Source organism: Acromyrmex echinatior, chromosome 8 (assembly GCF_024713525.1).
Source record: "Acromyrmex echinatior isolate Ae372 chromosome 8, ASM2471352v2, whole genome shotgun sequence".
In the NCBI taxonomy this organism is placed as follows: Eukaryota; Metazoa; Arthropoda; class Insecta; order Hymenoptera; family Formicidae; genus Acromyrmex; species Acromyrmex echinatior.
The window spans coordinates 10,156,299-10,174,179 of record NC_141859.1 but is presented as its reverse complement, the minus strand read 5'-3'; the positions used below and the strand labels follow the sequence as shown (position 1 = coordinate 10,174,179).

The 17,881-nt window shown below is 37.2% G+C and overlaps 1 protein-coding gene across 1 annotated transcript in view; it reads left to right on the top strand.

Annotated features, from left to right (window-relative positions):
- LOC105150649 (Sox box protein 15) overlaps window positions 1-16,741 on the top strand; it is a 31,970-nt gene extending 15,229 nt beyond the window's left edge. The window contains exons 4-8 of the mRNA XM_011063874.2: window positions 12,815-13,037; window positions 13,313-13,509; window positions 13,754-13,971; window positions 14,200-14,509; window positions 15,757-16,741. Of these exons, the coding sequence (XP_011062176.1) occupies window positions 12,815-13,037; window positions 13,313-13,509; window positions 13,754-13,971; window positions 14,200-14,509; window positions 15,757-16,307 (1,499 nt within the window). The 3' untranslated portion in view covers window positions 16,308-16,741. The remainder of the gene's footprint in view (window positions 1-12,814; window positions 13,038-13,312; window positions 13,510-13,753; window positions 13,972-14,199; window positions 14,510-15,756) is intronic.
- The last annotated feature ends 1,140 nt before the right edge of the window (window positions 16,742-17,881 follow it).

Below are 17,881 nucleotides of genomic sequence, written 5' to 3'. Positions count from 1 at the left end.
ACGGGATGTCCCTTCGAGAGAGATCGCTAGACAAAAATGCGCAAGGCGACGACAGACGGCTTTCGAAATGCTTGAGGAAACGTTGAACGGTGTAATATTAATTGGTGTCAAAAGTCGAAGGATTTTGATGTGTGTTCGAGTAAATCTTCGAGGCGTAAATGATTGAGAAAATCTGTGTTTTTTTTTTTATTTCATTTTTCGTATCGTTCTACGGGATTGCCACAAAACTGAAAAGAATTGTCAAGGACATTGAAAACGGTTAGGAAATTTTGTAGAATTTTTTGGAAAATTTAAATTTTTGTCTTTAAAGAAGTTTAATGTATTAATATGTATATGACACGTAGTTTTGAAATACTGCCTGCAATTTAACAATTAAAAATACAGTGTCAGCATTAAATATTAAATTTATCTCGATAAAATATTTAAAGGTTTCTAAATCAGGATGAAAATACAAATAATTTTAAAATATTATTGAGGATCGGAAAAGATGATGAAATATTTTGTCTGGAAATTAGGGAAAAGTTAATTTTACGAATTTGTGAATCAATTATTAGAAATCATCATTCATACAGCACAGATCTCCAAAGGATATTTTAAAGAAGACGTCTTCATGTTCTAAGGATGCTTCTAGGACATCCTTCCAGGATAAAGTATATTTTATAGGCGTTAAACCTTAAAAATTTATGACAATTTTGTTAGTATAAATTATTCTAAACCGGTCGAAGAAGTTACAATCGAAGAACAAAAAAGACACTCTGTATATTCTCCTCCGCGAGAGGAGGATACGCTCGTCTTCTCGTAAAATACCGAACCGCCTTCCGTTTGCGGCCCTTAAACGACGGATCGGCATGTACAGTATCTCACTATAATGGTGCTTGCTGCAGAAGGACCGATAACGTCGACCTCGTTGGTCGATTTAAGAGACGGTGCGCCGATTGAAAATTATTGACCGTGCAGGTATACGAGTTGTTTCACGCGCTGTTTCTCTTCCGAAACTCTTTCGATCCCCAAGAGTTGACTTCGGTAATTATTACACATTTGAATTAAAATTTCTGCAATGACGATATCCATTGTATTAAAAAAAAATCGTGTCCAGGTGTAGAAACGTTCGATCAATCTCGAATAAGGATCTCGATAAATATATTATTAGGACAATAAAACGTAATAAAGCCATACCGAACCGTCGTGACCTTTCAGATCGCCGCGAGGTGGAATAGATCGAGGAAAGATTGGCAATCGATTGAAATTAAATAGACGCGCGCACGGTGGAAGTGCGTAAGAATTGTCTGAACTCCGAGGGAAAGGCCCACTTTTCTTCGCGTACGTACAAAACTTACATATACATATCACTCTCCCGATGCCCCATCCTCCCTTCTTCCTTGCCACCTCCGCGTTTCACTTCCCCTCGTCTCCATCTCGGTCGGCTTTCGAACAATAGCACCTCGGCTGCACGGTGGATGAACTTCTGAGGCTGGAATCGGCTCTGCCCACTCTGTAAATTGCGTTTTCGTAAAAATATTCATAGATCGAAGAGAGAGAAGAGAGGTCGGGCCGATCTAAAGCGGCAACCCACATCCTGCTGCACGGCTAAATGCAGCATGGATATATAGGTCTCGATCGCTGATACGCCATTGTACGGAAAAATGGATCATTGAGCGAGATTTCGACACGGCGAACACGATGGGTTGAATAACGTGAAAATGTACTATGCATAGAGAGAATACCGTAGTATCAATCATATAATTTTAAAATATTATTGAGGATCGGAAAAAATGATGAAATATTTTGTCTGGAAATTAGGGAAAAGTTAATTTTACGAATTTGTGAATCAATTATTAGAAATCATCATTCATACAGCACAGATCTCCAAAGGATATTTTAAAGAAGACGTCTTCATGTTCTAAGGATGCTTCTAGGACATCCTTCCAGGATAAAGTATATTTTATAGGCGTTTTATAGGCGTAGTATCAATCATATAAATGTACATTGTTGAATATCAAAGGAGCGACTCAATTCCTTAAATAACATAATTTTGTTATTTTTAACACACTTCTGTAATTATTATTCGAAGTAAACAACATTCATTTTATTTAACGTATTTAGTAAACAAATTAAATTTTTAGTCAAATTTAGTTTTTTTTTTTTTTTCAGTTAAATTGTTTAACTCTATTGTTTTAGTTAAATTAGTGATGCATTGAGTAGAAGCAATAACGATCTATAGAAATGATTAAAAATAACTTAAATTAGGTATAATTTGACATTAATTTAGTGCATTTCCTTTTACTTATTAAACTGGAATATGACAACATTATTCTTATTACAAAAATTAACGATTAATGTGTATATTTTGCTAATCACATTAATACAACGTACACATAAATTATCAGTCATTTTGAAAAAATGTCGAATATTTTTGGAACGCACGATATTTCTTCGGAATACATAATCAACGTTATAATTTTTAGTGTAAATTTTTTCGTGAATTGTGCTACAAATGTATAAAAATCTACGCCCGTTGATGGATTATTGTTATCGATTCATTTATGATCTCGTCCCACATCCAGGATGAATTTACGCAGATTTTTTTTTTCATTTTTTTTTTCAATTCAATTTGATAATGAAGCTAGACTCTGTGCCTTCAATTAAACTTGTTTATCCTTGTTATGCCATCTTCGTTCACTTCTCTTCTCTCTTTCCTGTGCCCAGACCCAACCGCGCCGAGAAACTTGTTCCTTTTTCTACGGCGATGCTCGATTAATCCGAGACAAGATCGGCCTCTCGTACGATCACGAAACTCATTTGTTTCTCTATACCGTCCATACACACGCGCGCATTAGTAAACTCGTTTCGATCGGGCGCATTTAAACCGCCACCATCATCATCAATCTGGCAATCATCGACTAGTAAAGTTGTTCGGCGATCGGCTCGATCGTGCAAATCGGTTTAGCGCAGGTCGGCTACGCGCCTCTCGTTACATTGCGAGAAGCCGCGTGGTATTTAAAAAAAAAGTTGCGCGTAATCGTGGTTGTATACACTTCTCTTAGGTATCCACCAAGTCGGTGATGTTGCACCCGGTTAAATCTCTCCGAGCGAAACCTCTTTATGCACGTTCGCCTTCGATCGATCGTACGTACCGACAAAAGTCTTGTGTGCGAGGGCATTACGCAGACGGCAGAAGACGTAAGCAGAAGGGAAGCCTCCTTTTGTTGCTTCGCCTCCTATCTAGCCGTAGTAGGCGAAGCAACATAACGAACCGCGAGACAAGATCGGGATCAATAATTGCGCATACATATAAAATGAGGCCGGGCGAGGAGATCGGAGGAACGAACGAGTACTGTAATGCATACTCTCTCTCTCTCTCTCTCTCTCTCTCTCTCTCTCTCTCTCTCTCTCTCTCTCTCTCTCTCTCTCTCTCTCTCTCTCTCTCTCTCTCTCTCTCTCTCTCTCTCTCTCTCTCTCTCTCTCTCTCTCTCTTTCTCTATGATCGAAAATACGCGCTGATAAATTTTCGTAAATATTAACCCTCGGCTACAGCTATAATACGAAAGCTGCACCTAAATTCTAAAACGTCCTGTTTGAAATACAGAATGCAAGTGAACCTCCGTCTTAGTCCGGATTTACATAAAATTGATTTTACTAAAGTCCTGTTTAAAAATTTAACTGCATACAGATCTGAAAATAATTTTGTTAGACCATTAAAATAATTATGTAGGTCACTCGAAACTGATTACTAGAATGGCAAAACTTTTTACAGCATTGCTTGAGATTTCTACGTAATATTTAAATGGTTCGATAAAAAGTATTTTCAGATCTGTATCTAGCTAAAATTTTAGATATTTCAGGAAAGTAGTTCTTTCTGTGTAGATATAATAGTAATAAATCTTGAGTCGTAAGAAAAAAATAGATGGAAATAGTTGATTATTTATTCTTCTTACATTCGATTATGATTAGTTAATTTTTCACAGTTAAGGACTTACTACATTTTCTGTAGATTCAGATGATGGAGAAAAATTAAAAGAGAAAGATTAAAATTTTCCGAGAAGAAAAAGAGATCCGGATTCAAGTAATATTTTTCTCAATAAATTTATCAACAGTTTCAACATATTAACATCTTTATAATATGATGCTTGATGGTAGCATCAAATTATTAAATTGCTTGTCAATTTAATTCGCGATTACTAGAGTAGTTTTAATTACGTTTATAGTCCGGAAAAACAATTCAGCGAGCAGTTTTAAAAAGACTACAATATGACATATATGCAAGTACATATATAGTGTATATTAGTAATTCAAGATTGAATTATTTAAAACAAATTTAAAAGATTCGACCGTAATAGGCCTTTTTTTAGTATTGATTGTATTTCTCACATATACGGTCTAAAATAAAGATTCTTAATATTGATTAAAATAAATTTTTTTTTACTTCATATAATTTAGAACCTTATATAATATCAATTATACAGATTGTACAACATCGCTTAAAATTTTCGAATTCAAATGTCTCGTTGTTGTAGTAAAAAATTAATAATAATTTAATGAGCGCGGCAAGATAACACACATAAAGAATTGCATAAAAGAATGGAGCTCCTTTCAAACACTCCTTTTCCCCTAAAATTCTTAATTTCAACGGGACCGGACCGTCGTGTTTCACGTGCGTCACCCTGTATCTCCCATCGCGCGTTGTTACATTGTATCCGTATACATACGGTCGCGCGTACATATGTATCCATCTGCAAGAAGGACGAAGGAACCGACGGGTTGGCTAAGCTAAAGCAATAATAAGCCATAAGCGCGGTCTCTGCATAGAATGCCGGGTAATGAGGTGGAGTCGAGAGCGGAGTTTGGCCGCACCCTTACCTTACCTTACCTTCCGACGACGCTTACATGATCGACCCACCTATCCTCGACGACGACGACGACGACGATGACGACGACGACGACGAGGACGAGGACGAAGTCTAGCTCCGCGCTCGGTTTCGCTAAGAGATAGAAATAAATTATTATATTTATGAAAATACACGTAAGGACGGGCGAGGGGGCGGATAAAGAAGAAAGAGGGGGAGGAGGAAGCCCTCGAGCGTGGACAGGCTCGGTCGATTCATCCGCGACTCTGACTTTTGTCCCTCTCGTGATCTCCAGCGTGGATCGTCCGCACCACGCCTATACGAGTTGGATCGGAAAGAAGAGGAAAAAAAAAGGGAAAAAAAACGATAGATGGATGATATGATAATTCACGCGACGCTTGCACGTCGTGATACTTTATGACGTACAGAGTGATTTACAAGTGGACGAGCGTGGGCGAATTTGATTAGGAAGCCCGAGTTTCGTTTTTCTTCCGTCGCGAATCGATACGAGAAAAATTCAATATTAATAAAAGTAGCGCAAAAGTCCGCCGTGTTTGAACCTAATAACCATCTGTTCGTGTTGCTTGTATTCAGCATCTTCGCTCTCTCTCTCTCTCTCTCTCTCTCTCTCTCTCTCTCTCTCTCTGTTTTCCACGCCGAAATATATATTTATTCTCATTTTAAATACAAAAATTTATGCTTTTCAAGCAACGCGAACGGACCTTGAATCATATTAAAGGATTACTAAGCACTTATTGGATGACAGACTAATTAGGTCCAAGATAGCGGTCGGCTCAGATAAAAGAAATGCCCTTTTTTTATTTTAATATAGAGCTTTAGACGCGAAAGAATTAACGAAGATTGCGAATTAAAATCCGGATTGTAGTTCCATATGCAGAAAACTCCTCTTCCGCGAAATTACGCGGAATCATCCATCGAGATTTCTCACGCCGATTTGTCCGTCATCCCGCGGAACTCTCCTGCAAAGTTCGGCTGAAATTCTTGACGCGATGTATCCCTTCATTCCCTTTCGCCCTCTCGGTGAAAGAACGATCGCGGACATGTCACTGTCTTTCCGTCGGCAGCGCGGAAACGTTTCTTTCGCGGTTTCGTGACACATGTCTGAAGAACAAGGCACGACTAACGCGTCGCTTTTTCCGGTCGATTCTTCGCGGAGAAAATCCGAGACGAACGTTGGAACGTCGGCCTGTCTCCTTTTCTCTTTTCTTTCTTTCATCTCCAAGTTATACGGAAAGTGAGAAAGGGAAACAGTGTGTTAACTTCCTTTCGGATCTCCTCGTCATCTTTCGAGTTTTGAAAATATCTTATTAACCCTCAGTACTCACATCTCAAAAAATCTCCCTATTTGTAACTCAGCGTTTTCTTTTGCTTGTACCTCATATTGTAGTGCAGCGATTTTAACTAATTTTTTTGTATCTATCGTTTGAAGACTGAAAAAAAAAAAGAATTTTTTAGTTGGAAAGTCTAAAATGTCGCGCAAAAGATATTTTGTAATAAGTGAAGAGGGATCGGAAAAAAAAACGTCTGAACTATGAAAATCGAGAGGATTACGCTAATTCTTTGTGGGTACTGAGGGTTAAGATCGCACCCGATCATTATTCAGTAATAAATTTCCCTTTGTACCTCGAAACCAGAGATTTGTCAGGATTGCTTTGTTGAAACACAGAGGGGACGACCGTCCACGTGTCTGCTATTCGAGTCGGTCGTACGCAATGTCGACGTGTTACGAGACGAGCTTGAATGGCTCGACTCAACTGGCAGACACCATGTGGAGCCAAGCTAACATCTTTGTCCTCGCAAGTGGACAATTGTCACGATAGACGTCATCATTAGAATCACAACATCGACGTAAGAGAAATTACGACTTATGAAATTTTTGCGAATATTCTTTCACTTTTAGTTCACCAGATGGTGAAAGAAACCCAGGTATATTTTTGCGCCTACACATTTCTAATAAACTTCCAATGAAAACTACATTACTAGATACCACCATTTTGATTTGAATTAACGTCGCTTCATTATTCTTTTACCTTATATATCTTTGTATTTTCCCTTAATTATGTGTGCTTACATTGTCATTTGAGCTTAAATTTTGCGTAGGAACTACATCAGGTTTTAATGCTCTCGTTGGCAGTGTACAGTCTATTTGATCGCATCTGACATTCACGCAGAATTGTACAAAATTCCTCTCGAGAACGAGCACGCACCAGCTGGATTTCTTCCATCATGATTGCATTAAGTAAAAATTCGATTAAATGATTGATTTTGCGAAACGGTTGACGGTTCGCCTCTTTTTTTTTTTTAACCAATCGATGACTCTCCGAACTTTGTCGAATTCGGAAAAACGTTTCGATCATAACGGACCCCTCCCAGATCGCAATGTAGTACCGCATCGACGCCTCTTGCATCTGTACAGGTGAGAACGCGTCGGTGTGCGCGCGTCGGTGGGCGAGCACACACCAGCGCCGAGGGAGATAAGATACATCACGGGACGGGAGACGTATTATTAATGGTGACAGTGGGCGACCCAGGTTGGGCGGGGTACCCGCGCGATGCGCGGTCCCACCGAGATGTGGGCCTCACTCCGGCCCCTCTCCCCCCCCCCCCTCTGCCTCTCCTCGCTTCGACTCTCCTCGTCTTTTCTGCGTCGCATCGTTGCACACGCATCATGTGTACGATGCATTGCGATTTTCTACACATTTTATATAGCATTTCGTGAATTTTCAATTTGAACAGTCAGTCGCGCTTTTCTGGGGCCCACGAGGTGTTGGTCGTCAGATATGAGTTTGATGCTGTAGAGGAGACTAATAGATTCATTATTCAGTTTCGAATTTTAACAGAGAAAATTGAGAGACTTATCGAAAAAAATGAATTCTACACCAGTTACTGTATACATTTGACTAACTGATAATATTTTAATAATAAGGGGAAACTAATAAGTAATATGAAAAAAAATGCATTTTTCTAATGCATTCCATCTGATTCAACTAGCCCCGGACCGGGGTAATTCGACTAAGATTATTAAAGTAAAGATTATTAATGTATTTTAAGCTACATCTTTGACTACATATTAATAAACTTTTATAAAAATATATTTTAAACACAAACATTCGTTTCACAAGGCAAACAATACTTCTTTTTGGAAAATTTGTTCATTTCGTGTAAAAACACGTCGAATAAGCCTAGTTTTCGAGATTGGACTTGAGGGAACTAAACTTATAACATTTACCTGAGGAAAATCTCTTTAAAGGAATAAAATTTTGAGTAAATATTATAAGAATCGTCACTAAATGAGTCATATAGTTCATGCCATAGTTAGTTTACTATCCCCATCCGTTCATTTTTTAAAAACATTATACAATATATTATACAATAACAGAGACACATAAACAAAAAAAATCTGTTGGACTTTATTAAGTAAGAACTACACTTACTGTCTAAGTAGCAATCAAATATCTCAGACAATCATATATGATAATAAAATAAAAACTTTAAGAATAAAAATATTTACTTAGGTGTACAATTTTTTAAAATTGTAGCATAACTTCTATCATAGATGTGTTCTCAAAAAGATGTTACAGCAGACTTAGCGGCAGTCGCTGCTGCATGCTCAGACTTTACGCATGTCTCGCATGTTTTGTTTTTAATGTAGCCTCGATTATTCTATTTACCCCTATATTCAACTGACCCCGGTCTCCCCTACAAGAACCCTCCCCCCCACCCTGCTATAAGAAATATTATAGCCTGTTTTTTTAGCTGAATTTTTTATGTATGAAGCGCACGGTTCATCTTTTTTTTTTTCCTGTAATGTGAAGAGACAAGACGGAAAAGGGTAAATCATGTATGGTAAAAAGACAGGTGTAACATTGTGCGTAATGAGAGTTGAATATAATTTGAGGCAAATTTCTAATCAACTAGTGATAAATTTCTGACTAATTTCTTATTGATCACGAATATCGCCGTTACTTTGAATTACTGCGCATCGCTGAAATTAGTACACTTGGGTTTTCTTATATCATGGAACACTATACAAGAAAGTCAACTAAGAACAGACCCCATGTTGGTCCAACATTGAAGATTTATTGGTAATTTGTACGCGATTAAAGTTGGCAAACAGGTTGAAGCATTAAGCGGGCGCTAACTAACTTCGCGGCGAGGATCAATCGGTCGGTCGGTTATATTCTAAATGCCGCGTGCGAGAAGTTTCTCGCTCGATTCTGAAAATGTCACGTGCCAATCCACGCGCGAGTGTACCGTCCGCGATCATAACGAAATTCCTAAAGTGCCTGGTGGACAGCACTCGGGAATGAGAGAGAAAGAGACGAATGGCGAAGTTAATCGCCGATCGCTGGCCGGGTGAATTACCGACTGGCGCGTACGTAAATCACCGCGGAATCGTTAATTAGGCAGTAGAACGAACGAGCTTTCTGGAAAATGTCATCGCGGCGAAACGGGACGCGCGGTTCTTAACTTCTTGCCGAGAGACTCTCTTGGAGACTCTCGATTGGGACCTTTCGACACGCGCGATTTCGCTCGCTGGCAGTCTCGCAATTTGTCGCGATGCCCGACTAGCTAATTTATAATCTCTTCGCTAAGATGGAACTGCGTGAGTCGATAGAAATCGCAAAATGGAAAGCCTATTAGCATCGAACATTCTTACAAAATATCCATGTTCGCTATGTATACGCGACGGAGCGTGGAGTTTAGTGTGGAGATTAAATACCGAGATGATTTCGTCAGCAATTGTATACCAGTTATCATGTATGCCTTTATTTTTATAAGCTCGCGACGCTAAAAATTGTTAACAATGCCCACATGTAACAGAAAGAAAGGGGCTGATTTTTGCTCAAAGGTGTAAGGTAAAAGGAATAGTGCTTTTTGTAAATTTTGATCTGCTAGATACTAATAAAATTGTTAAAAAGGTTGTAACGTTTTGAGGAATACCTTGAAAATTATGCAGAATATTGAAATTTCGATATCGCCACATTTGTGTTCAATTTTCAAAGTATTTTCCAACGCTACGAATTTTTTGATAATTTTATCGTATCCGGGAGGTCAAAATTTACAAAAAAAAAAAAACACTATTCCTTTTACTTGTATACACTTTTTTGAAACAGAAATTAGTCCCTTTTTAACACTCTCTTTTCGTAATAACATAACAATATAATTTTTCGGCGATACCAGTCTTGCCTATTTAAGAGAGAATACGCGCGTTCTCCATTCGTTGCTCGATTCAACAGACGAGGATCACGGTGAGCAAACTAACTCGACAATTCGACCCAGACGTCTTCCCCGGCGACGCGCCTAATTCGACGGCGCGTAGCCCGGTTTTGCTCGAAACATCGAAATTAATGAAGTCGTCCGACCGGGCCGCGGCCTAAGCGCAGTAAATTAGAGGTACACGCCAACCATTAGAATACTTAACGAGGACATCACGGTGGGACGCAGGCGTGCGCGGGTGTGATGATGAATCATCGCCAGGGATAACTCGCCGCTCGCGCGCGCCCAAGAATATTAAATTAAGTGTACTTATTGTTAGCCGAAAACCTCATTCGTGTCCCCTTTGCCGGATAGTCTTCTCTCCGGGTTCCTTCTTCTTTCTTTCTTTCTTTTCTTTTTTTTTTTCCATGCAAGAAGCTTGAAGAGTCGACTAGCCGGAACCCGAGAGAAACGAGAAGTCGCTAGATGGGAGGACATTGTCGAGCGACAATAGCGTTCTCCTCTTTTTCGCGAGAGTTCTTTCTTTCCTCTTCCTTTTTTGTTTCTCTTCGCTTTCCTTCACCGCAAAAGTGTTCTCTGAGAAAACTGAGAAAGCACCGTCGCGACTGTTTATTATCAGTGAATAGGGCGGAAAGATTCGGCACGACAAAGTGCGATTTCGACAACGATCGATTTGCACTCTTTTTTTTTTCTCTCTTATTCTCCGCCCCTCCCTCTTGTGCGGAGTCCCCTGGGTCAACGTTTCTCTCTTTCTCCGTCTTTCCTGCGGAGAGTTGAAATATACAAAATGAAATATGAAATAATGGTTCGTGCCTTGTGGCTGGCTGAAGGCACGGGCGCACCCATATCTACGCCACCTATGTACCTTTACAAGATTGTACGCATAACTATATGTATATAAATATATAAATGTATAATATAAGTATATATATATATATATATATATATGTGCGTGCATATACATACTTATATTATACATTTATATATTTATACAATAAAAAAATAGTAAATTTTAACAAGTCATTCGTTTGAATAGTATCCAATAAATATTTACTAAATGTAATGATATATTTATTTGGTGCAAAACCATTAATTCAATTTAACAATCATTTTTTATTAAATAAATATTTACTTGGCACTATATCTATTCTGATAAATATTTATTAAAATTTAGTAGTATTTTTCTTAATGTATGTTTATATATTTCTTCATATATACTTCTATACGAAAATGCGGTGCTGTGGTGTCTCCGCGTGTCATTCTTTAAAATTTTTAGAATAAACGTCATTCCGAAGAGTGAAATTTCACTCTTAAAGATTAAAAATTGTGCCATTCTTTTTCAAGATTGGCTCAATTGTCTCTTTATAGTGAGATTCCACTCTAAAGAATTTAGAGAGTACGTATCCGTGCACACGCCGATATCCGCGATATCTACCTCGCGCTCAATTTTTTCGTTCTTATTGCGAACATCTTACGTTCGTATTAACCCTTATACCTCGCTTAATGATATTCCGGCCTACCATGTTGGCATATTGAACGCAACTAAGGCAGATTCCAGGCTTGGTCGTCGGACCAAGACTCGCCGCCGCCGACCAAGCCCACCTGTAAATACGTATATCCGTACGTATATATACTCCGTGTATATGCGACGGGAGGAGAGATCATTTCTGTGCTCGTTTTGCACTACGTATATCGGGGCTATGGAGAAGAGAAAGATATAATATCTCTCTCTCTCTCTCGCGAGTCGAATTAAGCGCGTCGTTAGCTCGACCGATGATTTTATCAAGATTCGGGATATCGAGATGTATACATTGTGGCCTCGCCCCATTATTGTCGAAGAGCGTAATTTATCGAGAATATTTATACGAACATGCGAGATTTCGCATGTCTAATTGTTATATTAAAACGCATGCAGTGATGACGTCTATGATCTAAAAGGTCGTCCAATGAATTCATCTTTTAAAGAACAGTGAATAATGAAACTTTATGTTTCTATTTGTTTCTCGAGTATATTTCAATCCATCAAAGATTCCGTTTGAAATGTTTTTTTCCGACTGAACAATTTTTTTAAATATTCAATGCGACACGTTACTATTTGCTTTTATATTGAAAGATTTGTAAATAGCATGACTTAGAAATATTACGAGCTTAACTTTACATTTTTAATTAAAAAGATAATTTTATAATCTTTTAATTAAGTTATTTATCATTTATTTCTATTTAACGTGAATATATTTGCAAGTTTTAGCATTGTCAATTTGTATCAAAATATACTTTGTTCAATGAGAGAATGACCTCGATTTTTGAGATCATTCTTTCATTGAACGGAGTATAGGTATCTCTTAAAAGTTCTTTATATAAAAATATTGCATCTAAGAATTGTAGCGACACATATTCATGTAATACATAGGTACATTCGGCATTTTATTACATTATTTATATTTTGACTGTTTATGCGACACAAGGAGTACCGGAACGCTGGTAAGGATAATTCTGTACATACTGTGTGTCGTTTAGGTCCGATTGCACCAACGTTACTTTGATTTTAAGCGAGGCTTAAAACTCTTTCTGTCTCTGTCTCTTTTTGGCTTTAAAAGACTGATAGAGTTTTAAGTCTCGCTTAAAATCAAAATGACTTGGTATAACTGGGCATTAATCATTTTACATACAGTTTCTCTCTCTTTCTCTCTGTCTTTTACTTGACGAGGTTTTGTTCGGGTTTCTCACAGGAAAGAAATGGCGAGGACTGACTCCGCAAGACAGGAGGCCTTACGTCGAGGAGGCTGAGAGGCTCCGAGTCATACACATGCAAGAACATCCGAATTACAAGTACAGGCCGCGACGTAGGAAGCACGCGAAACGGACACCCGGTGCACCGTCCTCACCTCCCTCGGCGACCAACACCGCCGGCAACAGGTCCAATCCTGCCGGCTCGGCGATTCATCATTCCATGTAAGTCGATACTCTGACCTGTACTTTCTGCTAATGAAGGTACGTGCGAGCTAACCGCCGCGATTAATTGAGAGATTCCGGCGAGATTTAAACGATGAAGTGCCGACGACGGTATTATGATTTCGACGATTAACATTGTTCGAGACTTAACAATGTTTAGACTTAACATGTTGAGCATTCGTCTTAATAAGGAATGTAAATATATCACATACTTGTGTACAATGTTACAAAGCGACAATGCATCATTTATGTATCATAATTGAAATACGTTTAAGGTCCAAGATGGACAGTTACCAGGGCATGTCTCAAATCCCGTGGGGTGGCCATTCCCCGATCTCATCCCTGTATCATCAACAGCAACAGCAGGGTATCCAGGAGTACAAATCGGAAAATAATTCGCTCTACGGCAGTCCTTATACGCCCATCATCCACACCCCGGACATATCTCCGGTGGCCAGTCCCGAGCCCGATGGTAAATTTTTGAAACAAAAAATGCACCGGATAATTGAATAAATTCTTTTAAAATCCTTGTTGCTAAAATACGTTTTTTTTTTTTAATTAATAGTACAATCAGTTAGATGACTTTTTGCGAAAAAATAAATACAAAGGGATACAAAAAACAATACGATATGATTAAAATAATTATGAAATAATTATACATGTAAAAACAATAATTATACATGTACAAAATGATTGAGATAATTTAATCCAACCAGGTGATGGTGGTCATCTATCGTCCGCTCAAAATCCAGATCCAGAACGAGATCTGATGGAAGGTACTTCAAAGCAACATGGAGACATGTCTGATCAGACGAAACGATATACCTTTATGAGTAGTGACAATCAACTGCACGCGGGTCACGCTAGTAACACTAGCATATCATCGTGTCAAAATTCCGGCAGTTATACGGATACTTTAACGTATAAAAAATCCGTACGTATTCCACACTTTTGAGATTTCTATATTACGACTATAATCTTTTACAAATTATCATATATTAAACTACGAATAAAAATTTAATTATTTGATCTGTGCTTCAATGAAATTAATGAAATTAAATTTATTTTTACATTTTTAATCAATTTAAACCTCTTTATGTCATGCTAAATTAATCTGCGTCAAATCAGATCGAACGAAACAAACAATTATATTTTTCATTAGATGGGCTATTTGAATTTTGAGAGACAGTCAACGAGTATAGCCGCAGTGGGCATAGCGAACGGTATGATGGTGTCGTGCAATAAGCTTCGCTCCGGTTTCGACAACGTCGGCTCCGTCACGGGCACGTTTTATCCACCAGTCGCCTCGCCGCACGATCAATCGCTGCAGCATTACAGCGGCACACAGACGTCTAAGAGCACAACGAACTATTCGATGCAACCTACCGTCGAGAGTAATTACAATCCGGTCCAATGCGCCAACAGTCGACAGCAGCCCATAGGAATCCGCGGAGCCGCTGAAAGTTGTCCCGGTAACATTTCCGTTCTCACTTACGCATATTAACTCTTAACTACATGAGTGGATCATTGAATCCGGGTGAAAGTTTTAGTCTGCCACTATTTTTGTTATTAATATTGCAAAGTTGAAATGAGGAGATAAAAAAACTTGGAACCTTTCTTTGTCGACCGTCGTGATGCAATTGTTTCGTCGTTGTCTCGGCGCTAGTTGTGATGCAATAAAAGACTTGGACAAATATAAACTTGACTTGGACCGTCAAATGTAAATTCAAGATTTTTGCAAAAGTAAAATTTAATTTAATCACTAAGTGCCTGTTTATTAGTGCTGTATTCAAGTGTATATGTTGTCTTCTTATAATTAAAACATATATTCATTGTTAAGAAAAGCATTTTTGCGAGAAAAGCGTCTTGATGATTCGTAATCGCTCTATTTTCTCGGAGTTATAAAATTGTGAATAAATAATGTCGAAATCATTATACATATATTTAATATAAAATATTTTCATTACATTTTTTTTTAAAGAAGAAAATACTCGACGTACCTCCGATATCATTTTTCCGAGTATGTATATTGTATAACAATGCCCTCACTTCAATCGTGCAAATAACTATACTTTTTGGAATAAATCAATATAACGTTTTTTTTTCTTAAAGTTCACGTTTTTATCTTTTCAAAACACTACTTATTTTTATTTGTATCTTTTTTTATCACAAAGATTTTTTTTTAATAATTGATTATTGCATTTTTTTCACAAATTGTTCTTTAACATTTTTTGACACAATTTTTTTAATCATTATCAAAATCTTTTTATGTTTTAATATCTTGATTCTATACATTCTGACATTTTATTTAAAAAAAAATATTTTTCATTGAGATTTGTGATAATTACGGAGTCAGTAAAAAACGCCGTGGATGACTTGGACCTAGACATGTAAATTAAGACTCTAAAATGAGACATGTAGTTGAGAATTAAATTCAAAGGCTCGTAGATCTCGACTAAGAATAAAAGACTCTTAGCGTATAATATAATCGAGAAACGCCTTTATAAAAAAGATATAAGCAACAGAAATAATTTGGAATTAATTGCTTTTATATTTTTTAAAGAAAATTATTTTCTCGAGAAATGGAAAAGTAAAGAAATACTGGAAAATATTTCCGAATATCTATTCATAGCAAATATCAAAGGAATTACAATAGAGTTCTCAATAATGATGCAATTTTATTAATCAAGTTCTTGTTCGTGCTCTTAATTTTTTATAGGCACAGTAACGCACCGATACCAAATGCATCATCAGGAGTATCAAACGGACGCATCCTCCGGTCAGCAGCAACAGCATGCGATTCTCGGCAGTCATATTGATCCTGGTATGAGTGCCGAGGATGATCAACAACAGACGCTCCAATTGGAAAAATATTTCAAGTATTCTCATCCGACAAGCGTAGCACATTCGAGCCTATCCTCGCAGAATATGTTAGACAGTAACCATAACTACGCCAGCGATCTGCGCTACTACGGGGCACCGCCGCAGTCTCAATTGGACATAGCAAATTCTCAGTGCATCATCGACGATCAGCAGGGGAACAAGGATGCTCGTTGTCCTAATGTCGCGATCGGTCACACTATGGAGCAGTATCATCCAGGACTGGAAGTATCCAAGTACACGGATCACTCAGTGACACAACAGCATCAGCAATCACAACCACAGCAGCAGCAGCAGCAGCAGCAGAGCATGGAACACGTACAGCCCAAGGCTGATGACGATTTCAGTGTTATACTTGCGGACGTGCGCAAGACTTGCTACAGTAGCTAGTGTTTCTCCTTCTAGTGCACAAAACGATACAGGTTTCGGATTAGATTGACGTGCGAATTTCAGGGACTCATTTTTCGCTCACAATCAAGGAGAACAGAACACTTTGCGCGCATTTTACGTCATCACGTGGTTAGTGCTATCCGAAATATATCAAAAGATTTTATCTCGTGATAAAAGGTACGTTCTTTTCATTTAACTTTGGAAACAATATTTTAGCTCAGAGTTTTCACACGAGCAAAAGATATTGTTTGGAATACTTAATTTAATTTTCAACACGGAAAATATTTATAGTTGCAGTTTTATCTTTTGTAACTCCGTCTAAGAGTATCCTCTGTGTATAAACATGATCTCTTATGGATGTCAGTACAATTGAAATTGCATTCATGCGAGTCAGTGGCATATAATTGTCTCCTGTCAACAAATTGCGATAAAAATATGATACGAATATAATAATACGATACAAACAATGATAAATTACCTGATATGATCAAGAATGTCATCATATTTTGTTACAACGAGTATCGTTTTATTGAAATTTTTTACAAGATATTAAATTTCCTCGAGATCTCTCCGATATCTTATCTACAATCTTATACTATGAACACTTTAGGACCTCAGAAACGTAATGAGATAGGTGGCACGACTAGTGTATAGCATTAAAATTGCAGAGAGAATTGTATACTCACATAGATGTCACATTATTTTGTCACATTAATTTCATTATCAAAGATAATACAGTAGCAGAGATATAATAGCGATAGCGAGAAATATTAAATTTTATATTGTTATATTAGAAAACTTTCACATGTCAAGAAATATTTTGCATCAGTAAGTCTTCTCGTATTTATTCCGAGATAGCAGCATTTACTTTTGGTGCTACACCACTGTGAGCTTTATTGTTCAAAAGCTTATTTTTAATCGTTACAAACGATGATTTTATATAATATATGTTTTTTGTTGTACATAAATTTTTCTTTTCTTGCTCATCAGGGTGACATTTCTAGCAATTTGTGCAAACTGCACATCAAGTTTCCTAGAAATGCAAGTGGTGCAAAATGTCTTCGATGTGTATAGAAATGTGTAAAGAATTTTGGGTAAAACTAAATTATTATTATATTATTATTTTGCTATTATTATATTACCTATATTAATTAACATTATTATTATTATTATTATTATTATTATTATTATTATTATTATTATTATTAATGTATCGTACTTAATAGAATCAATTATGAACAAACATTTACCTCCCTTCCTCCCCATATCTTCTTCAAAGAATATTCTTCCACAAAAAACAACATATTTTTGATGCGTTTTACATTGTGCATATTGTTTATTTTGTCATGTATGTATCGTACACGCCTATAATAGGTACACACAATATATGTATGAGACACACATACATATATATTATATTGTAAAATATATGTTGTCCATATATCTTCATTTAAAATAAATTTCTTATTGAGAAATTTGACAAAATTATATAGTTTTTTTTTAAAAACGTTGATATCTCTCATGAAGTAATATATCACGTAAATATATTTTAATCACGCATGAATAAAAACGAT